Genomic DNA, 15,852 nt, shown 5'->3' with positions numbered 1-15,852 from the left:
CCAACTTATTGAATCTCTCTGGTCTCGTTTTCTCTCTCTAAATGAAAGCACTTTACCACAGTAAACATTATGATTACAAATTTTACGTATGATGAGTGTAACTTTTCGTTTTATTTTCCTTTTGGTAAAAAAAGCATAAACATTTTGTAATTTATTGAAGTTCAAATCTTTTAACGATGTGATCAGTCGTTGTAAGGTTTATAAAAATAAGCGGTTTGGTCTTCATAACTTATAAAGAGTTATTTCCATTACCGTTATGTTTAGATGTTGTTTCAGAGCTCTTTCTAACCATTTTTAAGTTAAGGTATTTAATTTAAACAAGGCTAGTCGTCAGATTTGTTGCTGAATAATATATAAACGATTTTTGATTTTTACGTCGGATAACCCGAGTCTTCATTTATTCAGATTTCTGTGATAAAGCATTCATAGTAATGGAATTAACAGGCAAAGAACAAACATATTTTATCTTTGAACGAACGAGCGATAAATATGTCATGCTTAGTGTTACTACAAATTCAAAAAGTACATATTATTTTCCATGATGTATAAACAAATGATAATTCATCTATTATATTGTATATGGCAAGTGTAAATTGATAGGGCGATCTCTTGTTAAATTTCTTAAATTTCTTAAATTTCTTAAATTGGTATGATAAACTTATGTGTTACATATATGTTTTTCGTTAGTTTTTTTACTAAAAAAGGCCGTTAGTTTTCTCGTTTGAATTGTTCTACATTGTCCTATCTGGGCCTTCCATAGCAGACTACGTGGTATGGGCTTTGCTTATTGTTGAAGGCCGTACGATGACCTATAGTTCTTAATGTATGTGTCATTTTGGTCTTTTGTGGATATTCGTCTCATTGGCAATACTACCAAATCTTTTTTTTTATATTATGCTATATGGTTTATTCGAAAAGTGCAAATTTACGACGTAATATTTAAAAACTATGAGATATCCTTGACAAAAATCGAATTTACAATATAACCGGTTTTCAAACAAATTTAAGAGTTCGTTTAAACTCCATTTTATGTGATTATTTTTCTCTTTTTATCTGTTCATCCATCAGTTCGTTAACGGTTCAAGGTTGAACTATGCACTGTTTGTTTTCTATTGGCCATAGTTCTAGTATAAAATATCCAACTCAAACATGCAGCTTACATTCACAGAGAGAAGGAACAAACAGCTTGTCATCATCTGAAACAAACGTATGTATCACTTACTAAACCTTTAACAGATAGGCGCGTTTAAAATATTTCAATTCACGTATGATTAAAATTTCAAAACCTTAGGTAGGGAAATTATTTTCTGCCAATTGAATTTCAGCATTAAGATAAAACATTTTTGAATTTGGTTGACATAAAAAATAAACACAACTAATCGTTTCTATTTTTTCGAAAATAAATTTAACATTGATTAAATAAATATAAAGGTTTCCTAAACTTGAATATCGAATTAAAATGAAATTGAAAATGGTTTAATTTGCACTGAATAAATTACAAAGTTACCAAGCTAGATATAAGGGAGAAACATGAGAACAAAAATATCTAATAGTCAAAATCGAAAGTTTCAGCGACACAAATAACTAAATATAAAGTTAAAGTACAAAAATACTGAACCATACATTTAAAACGTTTTATTTTTTATCTTACAGCATAGTCTACAAATAAAAGATGATTCGAACCAAAAAGCAGATTGTGATTGTTGTGATTTTTATTTCTTTGGAGGGTAAGTTTGTTAATGGACTTTCATAAGTAACACTATGGGTGACACATGTGGATCAGGATCTGCTTACCCTCTCTGAACACATGAGATCACTTCGAGTCTTTGGTGATGATCTTGTTGTTCAGTGTTTTTTTACTATAATGTATATTGTACACTGTTGGTTATCTGTTTTTGTTTTTGTTAACCTTGTAGTCATAAGGTTGTCAGTTTATTTTAGACTTACTATGTTGATGACCGTTTATTACCGTTCGAATCTCTTTTAAGCAAGAATTGAAAAATAAATGATGAATCAACCTTATATTGAAAAGACAAGATATTTTAACATTGGTTATCATGAACACATTTACTTGAGTTTATTTGGATGATGTTAAGGCTCATTCCTTACAAATAGAAAATGTTGCTTTAAACTTTTTCAAATTGATAAAAAAAAGAAGATATTTGTTCATGTTAATTTTACTTGTTAACTGCCAATTATATGCATAAAAATTCATTTTTACCATCAAGCTTTCCTGATCGTTTGAACTTAATTTTCTTAACATTGACAAACAGAGTATAATCCGTTATTTTTTTAGTTGAAATCGCCATGTTAAGATTTCATTGTTTTGTTGGTTTACTTTTTAGGAATGCTTGAAGCAAATAGGTTAATCCATTCGCCGAAAACCCGAAATGCTATACAAAAGGATGAAGGTAAGCTTTCTTTTCGTTTGTTAATTGGTATATAGTATTTGTATATTTCTAAACTTTTCGTAATGGATATTAATACACAAGAAGACTCTCCATATCTTTCAAATGTGATGTACCTTTTTTCGTTATTTTTGAAAGGTAACATAATTATCACACAAAAGATAACTGGTTTTATGAAATTTGGACAGCAACAAAACTCGTTAAAATAGAAACAAAATCAATGATGATGATCGACTATCTCAGCCAGACTTTTAATGTACTTTTTCATAAGGTCCCATTTCAGGGGAAAACATGTTTCTTTACCCGGTCAAACTCTGAGTCAACCTGTCCTTAATTTTAGTCCGCAATTCCTCGTGCATTACTGAGAAGCAGCAAATCCCTACGTTTAAGTCTTTCGATCGATTGTAATCGAAAGTACTCGAGGCGAACACGCTTTGACAAGACCACTACTACGATAACGCTGTTATTTGAGTATTTGCTGTTTATTTAATTTCATATTACATCAGAATGAGAATCATTATATTTTTATTATATTTTTATAAATATAAAAGATGGAGACATGTGAAATACTAATTATTTTTTAATAATTTGATGTTTTTTTCTTTACAACACTAGCATGGATAAAAGCAAGGAGCTATGAATCCAGAGCACAAATAAATTCGGTTAAAAGATCGAACACAAATACCCGTAAGTAAAACAAGTTGATGTAACAATATTTCAGTGTATATTTCATTGAGTCTGATAAGTTCAGAATGCACACATAGAATGCCAAACCTTAAACATTCATTGAATATTTCTGATAGCATGTACAGCCTACGTAAAAAGAGGAAGCTTAACAAATAGAAATGTACCTTTTTAAATCGGACTCGGACTTTTTAAAGCTGTTTCTTTTGTGGTTATTTATGTCCGTTTGTTTATTCTACTTTGGCTAGATGTATAGTGGTTTACATCTCACACAACATGATAAACCAAGCCGCATTTTTGTGCCAAACCGAAGTCAGTAACCTCTTGCCTTTCTCAGTCTTGCATGTTTTATTTAATTCTGGCATATTCATATGTTTTGGAGTTTAGTATGGCGTCCATTTTCGCTGAACAAATCGAAATTATATTAAGGTGGCAGCTGAATCCAGACACTAGGTGCGGTGTTTCTCACTGTGTTAAAGACCAATTGTAGTTCTGAACCGGTTTTCTGCGCCATGGTTGGGTTATTATCTCTTTAGCACATTCCGTGTTTCCATTCTAAAAATTAGACTAGTTTGATACAAGACAAGTCATATTTGGAGGAATTCCATTTCATGTAATGTTATTTCATTATTCACTAGTATATCAATACAGTTCCATGTTCAAAATATCCTCACATATTGTTGAAGGAATATGCAAAGACAACATTGTACGATTCTAAACCAGATATGTAAAAGAGTGGGAAGTTATTTGAAAGAGAAGTTAATGTAGTAAGATACAGTGAAAGATAAACAGAACAAGATTAGATACAATGAGTTTATCATTTATTTATTGTATCTATTCTTTGACTTATCATCTTACTTTAAACCCGTCCAACCTTTCTTGCTTTCGAAAACTATTGTTTTAAAGCTGTGTGTATGAAATGAAACATAGCTGTATCAATTCAAACTAATTGAAAGAAATGCATCTCACGAGCCATTGTTATTGTTCCAAAAAATATATATTAAAATGAAATGAGTAAAATAGATTTGATTGTTGTTTTCATTTAAACACTTTTTTGCTGCAGAATCGCTTTTCTTGTTTTTGCTCGATCAAAAACATGATAGGAAAATCTTAAACTTACAATCCAATTTTTATCTTTCAGCACCATCAAGTGTAGCCTTCACTTATAAAATTTACGACGATACAGATGAAATTGCAGTTGGTGATACCGTTAGGTTTGATACACAAATCTTTGATAACACAGGTAGCTTCGACCCAAGCACAGGCGAGTTTACTGCGCCATCCTGTGGCATGTATGTGTTCATGCTAAATATTCGATCTAATCAAGGAAAAGTATGCTGGATTGACATCATAAAGGATGGTGGTGATAGGTTAGCAACCGCTTTCGCCCAATCTAGTGAGAACACGCATGATGGAGATAGTACGTTCCTTACAATCTATCTGAAAGAAGGAGACAAAGTATGGACCAAAAACCATGGTTACCAGGGCACTGTCTGCACCATAGATTTTGATTCCAGTTTCGCAGGATTTCGTCTGAATTAATGACCTCATTGGACCAGACCTATTTTTCATTGTAGCAACCGACATGCTTGAGCTGTAAACACACTTCTTTCCAACGTACATTCTTTTACTAACCAAGATTCATTTAGTTATCTTTGCAATAAAATGCTGTAGTGCTTTTCTTATATTTAAGCTTTGCATACCACTTCTAATCAATCATGACTTTACCATAGCTATATCAATAAAAACAAGTGATTTAAATCATCGTTATTTTGTTGTAATCTCTGGAGAAAAACAAAGACTCGATGAGCTTGTTATAATCCAAAATACGGTATGTTCCCTTATTTTTGAGACAAATGCCATAGGAAATTTGTCGGATATGATTCTTTCTAGATTTTCCAAAAATACAACATTGACAACATTTAAAAAAAAAATATTACAACAACAATTTTATCAAATTTCGAATAAATGAGTTGTTCAACTATATATAATACAATTATGGAAAGAAGGAAAGAAAAGAAAGGTACCCTAACTGCAGGCTATCTTATAAAAAAATACCACAGGTACCAGTCTTATAATTTAGGACGTGAGACGCGCGTTTCGTCTACATAAGACTTATCAGTGATGCTCAAATCAAAATATTTATAAAGCCAAAAAAGTACAAATTTGAAGAGCATTGAGTATCCAAAATTCCAAAACGTTGTGACAAATACGGCTTAGGTAATCTATGCCTTGAATGAGAAAATTCTTAGTTTTCGAAAAATTCAAACTTTTGTACACAGGAAATTTATTAAAAAGACCACATTATTAAAATCTATGTCAACACCGAAGTGTTGACTACTGGACTATTGAAACCCTCGGGGACGAAACGTCCACCAGCAGTGACATAGACCCAGTGGTGAAAAAATTATCAGTTACCAGGATTATAATTTAGTACGCCAGACGCGCGTTTCGTCTACATAACACTCATTAGTGACGGTCAAATCAAAATATTCATAAAGCCAAAAAAGTACAAAGTTAAAGACCATTGAGGATTCAAAATTCCAAAACGTTGTGCCAAATACGGCTTAGGTAATCTATGCATAGGATAAGAAAATATAGACGCGCGTTCAGTTTACACTAGATTCATCAGTGATTCTCAAATGTTAAAATGACAAGGACAAGTACTATATATAAGAAGAAATTAGGTACTAGCTTAAGCATATCAAATCTGATTAAAACAAATATACTAATGAATTGTGTTTTTCTTTGTCAGCTCAAGACCATTCTTTTAAATTTGAAAATTAAACGCGCTTTTGTATTGATATCCTTCACAAACTATCTGTATGTTATTTGTTCACTCAAAAATGATCAGCGCTCTCACAATACATAAAAGTTTAATTGATGTTTGATTGGTATCCATTTGTGTCATAAAAAGTACAATCACAAAAATACCGAACTCCGAGGAAAATCCAATCAGGAAGTCCCTAATCAAATGACACATTCAATTGACAAAAATCTTCAAACTAACTGACAACAATTGAAATAGAAGTATAAAAATAAGGAAATGTGGTATTATTGCCAAGGACACAAATATCCAACAAAGTTCCAATTAAGTGGATGTGAGCAATTATAATTATATAAGTAACCAAACGGCTCAAACAATGAGAAAAACCCCTACCGATGGTCGGCAAGTGTGTGTTTATTTTCTGACACTTTACTTCTCTATTTAGAATTATGTAATTTAAAGAAAGCAGCTTGTAGGTTTGTAAAGTTATTATAAAACAAAAACACAACGGAATCTTTGACTAAAGAACAATACACAGAAACGTTTACCTAGCTTGAATCCGAAAAAAAAGCAGCATGAAATTAGCAGATCATTAACACTATTACCAGCGATTGCCAAAGTATTCCAAACAAACTTATTACGCTTTAACACAGGTTTTTACTGCGTGCATATTGTATGACCATAAAAAGGCTGCAATACCTTATTGTGTAAACAAAAAAGCTGAAATTTCAAATAAACGCTTCAATAAAATTAGTTTTCAAGCTTGCTACCGTTTTTGAAATGTTTAAACGGGATCACTTGCCTTTTAGATCTATTCCCGAAGTTATGCATTTAGACAGTTGTTGTATGTCAGAAAATAGTGAAAACAGATGTTTGACTTTACAAGACACAAATGATATAGGAGACAGAACATATACAAACAACTTGGCATGAGTAAAGAAAGTGTTCTCTCAGTACAAATTATTTATTTGAATGCTGAAAGGATGACCTTCTACACACTACCAATGATAATGGCTAATTAGCCATTGAGCACGTGCAATTACGTCGTTGCTGTAGTCATTATGTGTTGATCCCACATCCAATCCGCCCCAACTCTGTACATTGCCTAAACCAAAGTTGTATGCAGCTACTCCACCTTAAATGGAATATACAAATGTAAAAGTGTTGCATCATTATAATAATCTTCAGGTGACTGAGTAAAACTTCCCTATAATAGTGTTTTTCTTTCAAAACGATGTTGTCTGGTTGTTAACACCAGTAATGCCAAAAGTATTATATCACAATTTCCCTATAAATCCTTTATTTGGTGACATTGTTTTGTAAATTGTTAAAGAATTACAACATGTACGGCTGTGTATGCCCATCTTAATTAGTAAATATTATTTGAATATTCTATGCAGGTCTTCATAATAGAATACCATGATTTTTTATGTTAACATATAAGAACTAAGCCATTTGATAATGATTGTATTACGCTACCAGTACAATGTTAGAGAAAAGGAACTATCTATATTTTATATGATAACAAACCTTGTAGCGCTTGCGCATCCGACCACGAATGATGCTTGCGTTTAACACCTTGTATATTTGGAACTAGGACATGTGCTGTCATAGCGTTTATGTGGGCACAGCTGTCCCAGTGATAAGATGTACATGTTTTGTGGATACTATGTAGTGGGTTAGCATTGATGTCACACTGGAATAAAAATAAGTCAATCAAATAATGCAAAATTTAAAAAAATGAAAAATGTTAAGATAGATTGGCTACCTACACTAAAATCCGACAACACATACAAAAGAAAATGCACCAATTCAGTAAGAAGCAAGGCACGCAAAAGCTTGATTTGCAACTTATATAATAGGGTCATACTTCAACCGAATCTCATAACAAACACTCGTTAATGTAGCAACAATATAATGACATAACTTTGATAAAGTATATGTACATTCTAATGCAATTTTGTGTTTTGCCATTAACTGCCTGCTAGCCTGCCAGTTTTTATTAAAAGTAAGCCTACTACACTCGACTTGTTTAATACATATTCACTTATGTATTATAAAACATATGAAACATGAACCTTTTAATTCACAACTCTACTGTCTAACTTATAATTCCTGAGAGTATGTCGTTTAGCCCAGTAGCCGGTACTACGATACTGGCATGAAAATACGGATTTTGTGTGCAATTATATTTGCTGTTACAAAATATTGGAAATTTTTCAAGATTAATCAATGTATCTGTCTCGTTCAACGATATGATTCCGTGACCGGCTTTGGCTATACCAGTTTGTCCTTCTTTGTTTAGACGCTTTTCATCTATTTGATAATGATATATTTGGATTTGAAATACAATGTATTTTTGCATAAATCGTCACTAAAGATGCATTGATTGTCGAAATGCCCATTAGGTGCAAAACAAATTGATACTGTTTAAGTTATTATCAACGTTTTGTAGCGCTTCCTTTCTTAAACATGAATAAGGTTCTTTACATTTGTACCAAAAATACAAGTAAAATTTTTCACATTAATTGTTTACTTAATATCAATTATTTACATTCAAATCAGATCTAGTAAACTCGGACCATATCATTTCAAAGCATTATAGTAGATTTTGTGATTCCTTAAATCTGAAAATACATATAAGTAAAATATGGCGATTTATTCATATTTCCATTTCGGAGAATAATTAATAATTAACTAAAAAGGAATTTGTAACATCCATTGATTTCATATTCTGTCTACCTGCATGATACCGTATGCGTTATGATGATCACCCCAGCCGCTTGTACTATATAACAGTTTTCCGGCGCGAGATTCCCGACTAGCAAGACCAGCAATTACTGCAGGATGTATACCTATAAAATAATCATTCGACATTATGAAAGTTATCAAAATTTCAACTTGAACATCCATTTCCAATTTCCGGAATAACATGTGAAACTGCGAGCTACTGCTCACTGATGATACCCCCGCCGCAAGTGGATAATATTAATAGTGTAAAAATAGTTTTCGGTAAACAGGAAGTTGTCCAATGATGAATCTGAAAACGCATCACACGGTATAGCTGACTTAGATAAACCTTGAAACCAAATTTCAGAAATCCTTGTATTGTAGTTCCTGAGAAAAATGTGACGAAAATTTTCAACTTGGCTATCATGTGTAAAATCATACAAGTGTTCGGTAAACAGGAAGTTGTCAAACGATCAATCTGAAAACGCATCACACGGTATAGCTGACTTAGATAAACCCTGAAACCAAATTTCAGAAATCCTTGTATTGTAATTCCTGAGAAAAATGTGACGAAAATTTTCAACTTGGCTATCATGTGTAAAATCATACAAGTGTTCGGTTAACAGGAAGTTGTCAAACGATCAATCTGAAAACACATCACACGATATAGCTGACTTAAATAAACCCTGAAATCAAATTTCAGAAATCCCTGTATTGTAGTTCCTGAGAAAAATGTGACGAAAGTTTCATGGGACAGACTGACTGACGGACAGACGGACGGACGGACGGACGGACGGACGGACGGACGGACGGACAGACAGAGGTAAAACAGTATACCCCCCTTTTTCAAAGCGGGGGTATAATAAAAGCGGACTTTAAGAATTATTTATCAGAGCATTAAATAAGAACATATATTTAAGCTTAAGGCTCAAAATTCAAAAAGGAAATAGGAGCAGTAAAACGTGTCGTCCTTCAACCTTAAAATATATATTTTGTTACACATATTCGCAATAATTGCAACCAATCTAATACAGAACATAGATTTTCGAAATAAAAATACTAGGAACGAGTTTACATTTCCTTGCAACAAAATATCTTTTGTTTCGAACATACTTGTAGAAGAATGAAAATGCAGTTATGAAAAACAACAACGAAAAATGACATAAAAAGATAGTCTCAGATTGTTTAAATCCAAGCTGCTACTTATATACAATTTTCTACATTTGAAAATGTCTGTACCAAGTAAGGAATATGACAGTTGTTTTCCATTCGTTTGATGTGTTTTATCATTTAATTTTGCTATTTGATTAAAAACTTTCCGTTTTGAATTTACTCGGAGTTCAGCATTTTTGTGATTTTACTTTTATCTTTTTTTAATTTCTTTGGTACAAAATTGTTTTGCAAGCTAGCGTATGCAATATTTATACGTAGATAAAAAAAAACAAGAAACAATCGGGAGGGTATACTAAAGTAAATATCAAAATAAATACTTACAGTTCGCAGCTCCTGCTTGTACATAACAAGACTTTCGTTTATTGATCTCAGCAATATCCTGATCAATTGCATGGTGTGAACCTGTCGTACCTATTAAAGACAAATTTAATCAAATAAAAAAAGAATTAATTGTAGACTTTTTATTTTATCAAAAGTGATTCATAAACGATGTTCAATAAATTTACTTGTCATGGGTTGTTTTCAATTGGAAACCTTTCCATAAAATCTTTAATAAAATGTTCCTTATTTTCAGTGGTCATTGTTTGCACACAAGGTAATAAAGTTTCTAGAATTTCAAAAAAAATATACATTGATTAACGCCCTATTTGATCTGCATAAAAACGAACGAGATAATTGAAATTGGTGACCGATTAACAAATTAATTTTATACTCATATAATTCTAATCTTTCAGTCAGTATAATTTTGTTTTAGGATTGACAAGATATTTTGTTTGTATTGTCTTTTCCTTATCCTATTGGCTTTTACAAAGTCTCTCATTTACCAATATCGAAATATTGGTAACGTTGTCTCTGCTTCGCAATATAGATTGTTTTATTTAAGAATTGAATGCTTCTTTTTGTAAATTTATTGGGGTGTAAAAGCGTTGACCGAGATACATTTTGTATGAAGCGCGGAAGCTCTTAATTTTAAAAATGTACGCATGGTCATCGCTTTTACAACCCTACAAAATAACAATATACTTATAATTACATTTTTTTCTAGGATCATGAATACATGAGTTTTATCAAGTTTTATTTAATTCACCTGTGCACTTTATTGTGGGACCTCGTGTCATCATGAATGATAAATTTTATTGTCTAATGAAATTGCTTACGGAATAACATGTGATGTGCAGTTAGACAATCAGAATAACGTATTATAATAAAACATACATCTAATGTTATTATTATATGATTGATATCTTACTTACCTCCACTGCTCATTCCTGTTGGATGAAGCTGTGTCACATCACCGTGGCAATTATAGTCTGCATATAAAATTTGGTTAATAATATTTTTATATTATATATTTTCTTCTTTAAAAAAAATTAAAATCAAATATTAACAAGATTTAAATTGTGATTTAAGCTATCAACATATCGCATAATATCTCAAACATTATCACATCTAATACAAAAGCATTATAGGCTTAACTAATCAGATTGATCCAAAGCAAAAAAAAACCACATCTTACAAAAAAACCCAGATCTTACAACAAAAAAAAATATATAATAAAATTAACGGTACCAATTTTCTTGCACCAGATGCGCATTTCGACAATACATGTCTCTTCAGTGATGCTCGTGACCAAAATATTTGAAATCCAAAGCTTACATAAAAGATGAAGAGCTATAATCCAAAAGGTCCAAAAAGTATAGCCAAATTCGTGAAAGGAATCAGAGCTTTGCATGAGGGAGATACATTCCTTAATTCATAATAATTTCTAATATTTTGTAACAGCAAATTTTAATAACACAAAAAATCCGTATTTTCATGCCAGTACCGAAGTACTGGCTACTGGGCTGGCTATATAAACTGACAACGTCATGTCTCAGAAACAAAGTGCCCAACAGAAAAACAACAGTACACATAACACCACATAGAAAACTTAAGACTGACCAACACGAACCCAATAAACTTCTTTGGTGATCTCTGGTTCTCGTGAAGGGTGAGAAGATCCTGATTCACACCTGACACTCGTCGAGTTGCTCATGTACGTAAAAATCGTTCAAAGTCTTATTCGGTAGGTCACATTCCAATGAGAGGGGAAAAAAGTATTAAGTGTTTTGTACCTCTGTTGTAATACTGGTGATGCACAGTTCGCCATGCACTATATATGCCCTTGAATTTTTACTAGATAACATTTTTGTTCGCTTTGGGGATTCCGTTTATATCGTCAGATTATCGGAATTCCAATGGGGACTAACTGTGCACCCCTTATTGCGGACCTGTTTTTGTATTGTTAGGAGTTACAATTTATGACAAAAAAAAGCAAAGACCCATCGAAACAACATCTGATAAACAAATTTAATAATACTTTTAGATATTTGGATGATATTTTGGCTCTCAATAATGACGACTTCAGTATGTATATTAATGAAATTTATCCTGGTGAACTTACTTTGAATAAAGCTAATACTAACAATGACCACTGCCCTTTCCTCGATCTTGATATATATAACACTAACGGAAAGCTGAATACTAAAATTTATGATAAAAGGGATGATTTTTCATTTCCTATCGTTAATTATCCGTTTTTAGATGGTGACGTTCCCTTGTCACCATCTTACGGTGTTTATATATCTCAACTTGTACGATTCGCTCGTGTATGTAACAATGTTTTAGATTTTAACGAGAGAAATTTATGTATTACTGAAAAATTATTACACCAGGGTTTTCGATATCACAAACTAGTCAAAACATTTACTAAATTTTATCATCGGTATAAGGAACTCATTCGTAAATATAGCTCAACATGCAGAATTCTTATACGTTCAGGTATTTCACATCCAATTTTTTTGGAAATTTCTTTATAAAGCACAAAGGTATCAGTATTCACCTCAGAAACTTACAAAACCTTTGAATAGACTTATTAAGAAGGGATATAATTACGATACTGTTGTCAAGTCATTAAATATTGCATATTTTGGCGTTAATATTGAGTCACTGATAATGTCTTTGCATCGGAACTAACACATTTATTCTAAAAACAGTTGTTGGCATGACAAGGGTCATGTTCTTCTCATATATGTTATGATGGTATGATACTAACCCCTAACGGGAAGGATTGTGCCTGATGTTCATATGATGAAATCATAATCTTTCAGTCAGATTAATTGAAGTCTGGAGCTTGCATGTCGGTTTACTGCTAGTAGTCTGTTGTTATTTATGTATTATTGTCATTTTGTTTATTTTCTTTGGTTACATCTTCTGACATCAGACTCGGACTTCTCTTGGACTGAATTTTAATGTGCGTATTGTTATGAGTTTACTTTTCTACATTGGTTAGAGGTATAGGGATAGGACTGTCATATAAACTTAACCAAGATAACTAAACAAAGACCAATGAACCATGAAAATTAGGTCAAGGTCAGATGAACCATGCCAGGCAGACATGTACAGCTAACAATGCTTCCATACAACAAACAAAGTTGCAAAAACATTACAAAAAATCTGAACTTTTTTTCAAGTGGTCACTGAACCACGAAAATGAGGTCAAGGACATGTGACATGTGACTGACAGAAACTTCGTAACATGAGGCATCTATATACAAAGAATGAAGCATCCAGGTCTTCCACCTTCTAAAATATAAAGCTTTTAAAAAGTTAATTAACGCCGCCGCCGCCGGACCACTATCCCTATGTCGAGCTTTCTGCAACAAAAGTTGCAGGCTCGACAAAAAACCCAAATATGTAGGCAACATCTAAACGAGCGAACTATAGTATTTAATGAATGCTGAACAATATTTAATTTATGGAATAATCTATAATAAGACATTCTTGAATTTTCCTGTGTTTCAATTGTGTGTTTTTCTATTCTAAATAATTAACTTTTTTTCAGACTTTTTTTTCCCTGCATGCATTTGCGCAAAAATATACTTTCTTCTTCCGGTCTTGTTTGCATGAGACTTTGAGTAAATTTTATACATTTGTATTATTCAGTCTAGAAAAATATAGCAAGGAACACAATATCAATTTCATTTTAAATGATTCTTTGGTGAAAGCGTTTATTGTTTACAAAAATATGACGTTATAACTTTAATCACGTCACAACTAAAATCCCTTAAAATCGAACAATAAACGGAAACATAACGGTATTTTCGTTTCTGTTTTACAGATTTCTAAGTTCAAATTTGTTTGAATTACTGAAGAAGAAAAAAATCATACAGACTTTGTCCGCTTTCACAGGTGATGTTTGTCTCATATATATATATATATATTATATGCATATTTCATAAATTATTTACTTACTCGCTGCATCAATTGCAAAAATTACAGCAGATAAAAGGAATAAAGTTTTCATTGCTTCACAGTATGCGGCGTACAACCGAGTTGTGACTAAATTGTCCGTGTTATCCTGAATGATAAGATAATTTGTCACCTTGAATGCATTGTCATGGCTATATACAGGTGTCAGATCAAAGGTTTGATCGGAAAGGTTCAAATAGTACTTCTAATATATATCATGTATCACTGAATATAAAGACATACATTACTTTAAGCAGCATTTGGCATGTTTTTTTTTAATTGTGGGTCCACAATGCTTATCAACTTAACACTTGGCTTGAATCATTAAATACATGACGTTGATCAAATAAATAAATGGGAATTAAATAAAAAACAAAGAAAAGCACCTTCTCACCATGAAAAAAATACAACTAAAGAAAGAAGATAAGATAAAAGAAAAAAAATGAAGATATTTTTTTTAATGACTTTTATATGAAATGTGAAATATGAACTTTATCAGTTGCGTTAACACAGTTGTCGAAAGAAACAAACTTGTCCGTTTCAAACATATATTTACTGAAATATTGTGTTTTGTTCTAGAATACTTTAAATTTTTAAAAGATTATATTGCAATTGGAAACGGTTTTGTTTGTCTTTATTCTATTGATACAACGATAAAGTAATGTTTTGTCAAGCTATTATTACTTTTTTGTCTCAGACATGGATTGAAAATACATAATTGATTTTGTTTGTTTACATTTTAATACCTAATTCTTGTTGCACTTGTTAACTGCAGTGTAGGAACACATCTTAAATCGTGACGAGAAACTCATGTAGTTCTGTAAAGCCGAACCATTGTATTTTCTATATTTGTCTTGCTGTAGTTCAGTACATATGTTAATAGCCTAATCATTATCTATATTTGTCTTGCTGTAGTTCATATTTTGATACGTGAATGTTCTTAATTTCGGACATACGACATTGTCACGTGTAGAGGTTTGAATTGGTCTAGTGTGGAGGTGATGTTTTAGTCATAATTGTACATTAAGGTAATAGGAAATAAACTCATCATAGATACCAGGACTAACTTTAGTATATACGCCAGACGCGCGTTTCGTCTACAAACAACTCATCAATGACGCTCGAATAAAAAAAAGTTAAAAAGGCAAATTAAAGTACGAAGTTGAAGAGCATTGAGGACCATAATTCCTAAAAGTTTTGCCAAATACAGCTAAGGTAAGTTATGCCTGAGGTAGAGACGCCTTAGTATTCCACCCAAGATATGCCTGAATTCCAAAATTAGAGAACATATGTAAGAGCGCCGACTAAAGACAGTCCATTAGAACCAGAAACAAATCCGGGTGTATCAAAAGAATGGAAGTGAGGACATTGACACATGCAGCACCGTACGTCTTGCAATTGGCTTCCATTTTACAAACCATGATAGCTTCAAAATAACACCCACTTATATGACAACACGTATAATACAAATTCATCGATCACAAAATTTATTCAAACATAAAACTGAACTAGAAATTTTGTGTTGTATGACATGCAGGACTTCTCTGTAGATTCTACCACTGATAATGACTAATACATCATTGTGCACGTGTAATTACGTCGTATGACAAAGTTATACGGCATATCACTCATGTCATTTGTGAAAGTTTAAAATAACTTGAAATTCCGACAAATTTGGTTGGAAAAAGTCACATAGCATGTTAAAGTATATAATCATAAACCCTTTGCATGATTCTTACATAAAACATTACGAAAGGTACATGGAGTCTTCTATGTGAAAAAGTTATTAATTTGCATAAA

At 32.0% G+C, this 15,852-nt stretch overlaps 2 protein-coding genes across 2 annotated transcripts; one reads left to right on the top strand and one right to left on the bottom strand.

The window, feature by feature from the left end:
- Positions 1–1,111: 1,111 nt before the first annotated feature.
- On the top strand, positions 1,112–4,857 carry LOC134690410 (complement C1q subcomponent subunit C-like). The gene is made up of 5 exons (XM_063550379.1): positions 1,112–1,207; positions 1,654–1,727; positions 2,346–2,411; positions 3,024–3,095; positions 4,234–4,857. The coding sequence occupies exons 2-5, from the start codon at positions 1,673–1,675 to the stop codon at positions 4,632–4,634; spliced, it is 594 nt and encodes a 197-aa protein (XP_063406449.1). The 5' UTR covers positions 1,112–1,207; positions 1,654–1,672; the 3' UTR covers positions 4,635–4,857.
- Positions 4,858–6,836: 1,979 nt separating this feature from the next.
- LOC134690409 (glycine, glutamate and proline-rich protein-like) lies at positions 6,837–14,165 on the bottom strand. The gene is made up of 6 exons (XM_063550378.1): positions 14,056–14,165; positions 11,016–11,072; positions 10,084–10,173; positions 8,602–8,714; positions 7,390–7,555; positions 6,837–6,994 (listed from the first exon to the last, which is right to left on the bottom strand). The coding sequence occupies exons 1-6, from the start codon at positions 14,105–14,107 to the stop codon at positions 6,858–6,860; spliced, it is 615 nt and encodes a 204-aa protein (XP_063406448.1). The 5' UTR covers positions 14,108–14,165; the 3' UTR covers positions 6,837–6,857.
- Between the last annotated feature and the right edge of the window lie 1,687 nt (positions 14,166–15,852).

Source organism: Mytilus trossulus, chromosome 11 (genome assembly GCF_036588685.1).
Source record: "Mytilus trossulus isolate FHL-02 chromosome 11, PNRI_Mtr1.1.1.hap1, whole genome shotgun sequence".
Lineage (NCBI taxonomy): Eukaryota > Metazoa > Mollusca > Bivalvia > Mytilida > Mytilidae > Mytilus > Mytilus trossulus.
Note: the sequence above shows the minus strand (reverse complement) of the source record. Positions and strands in the feature narration are given on the sequence as shown.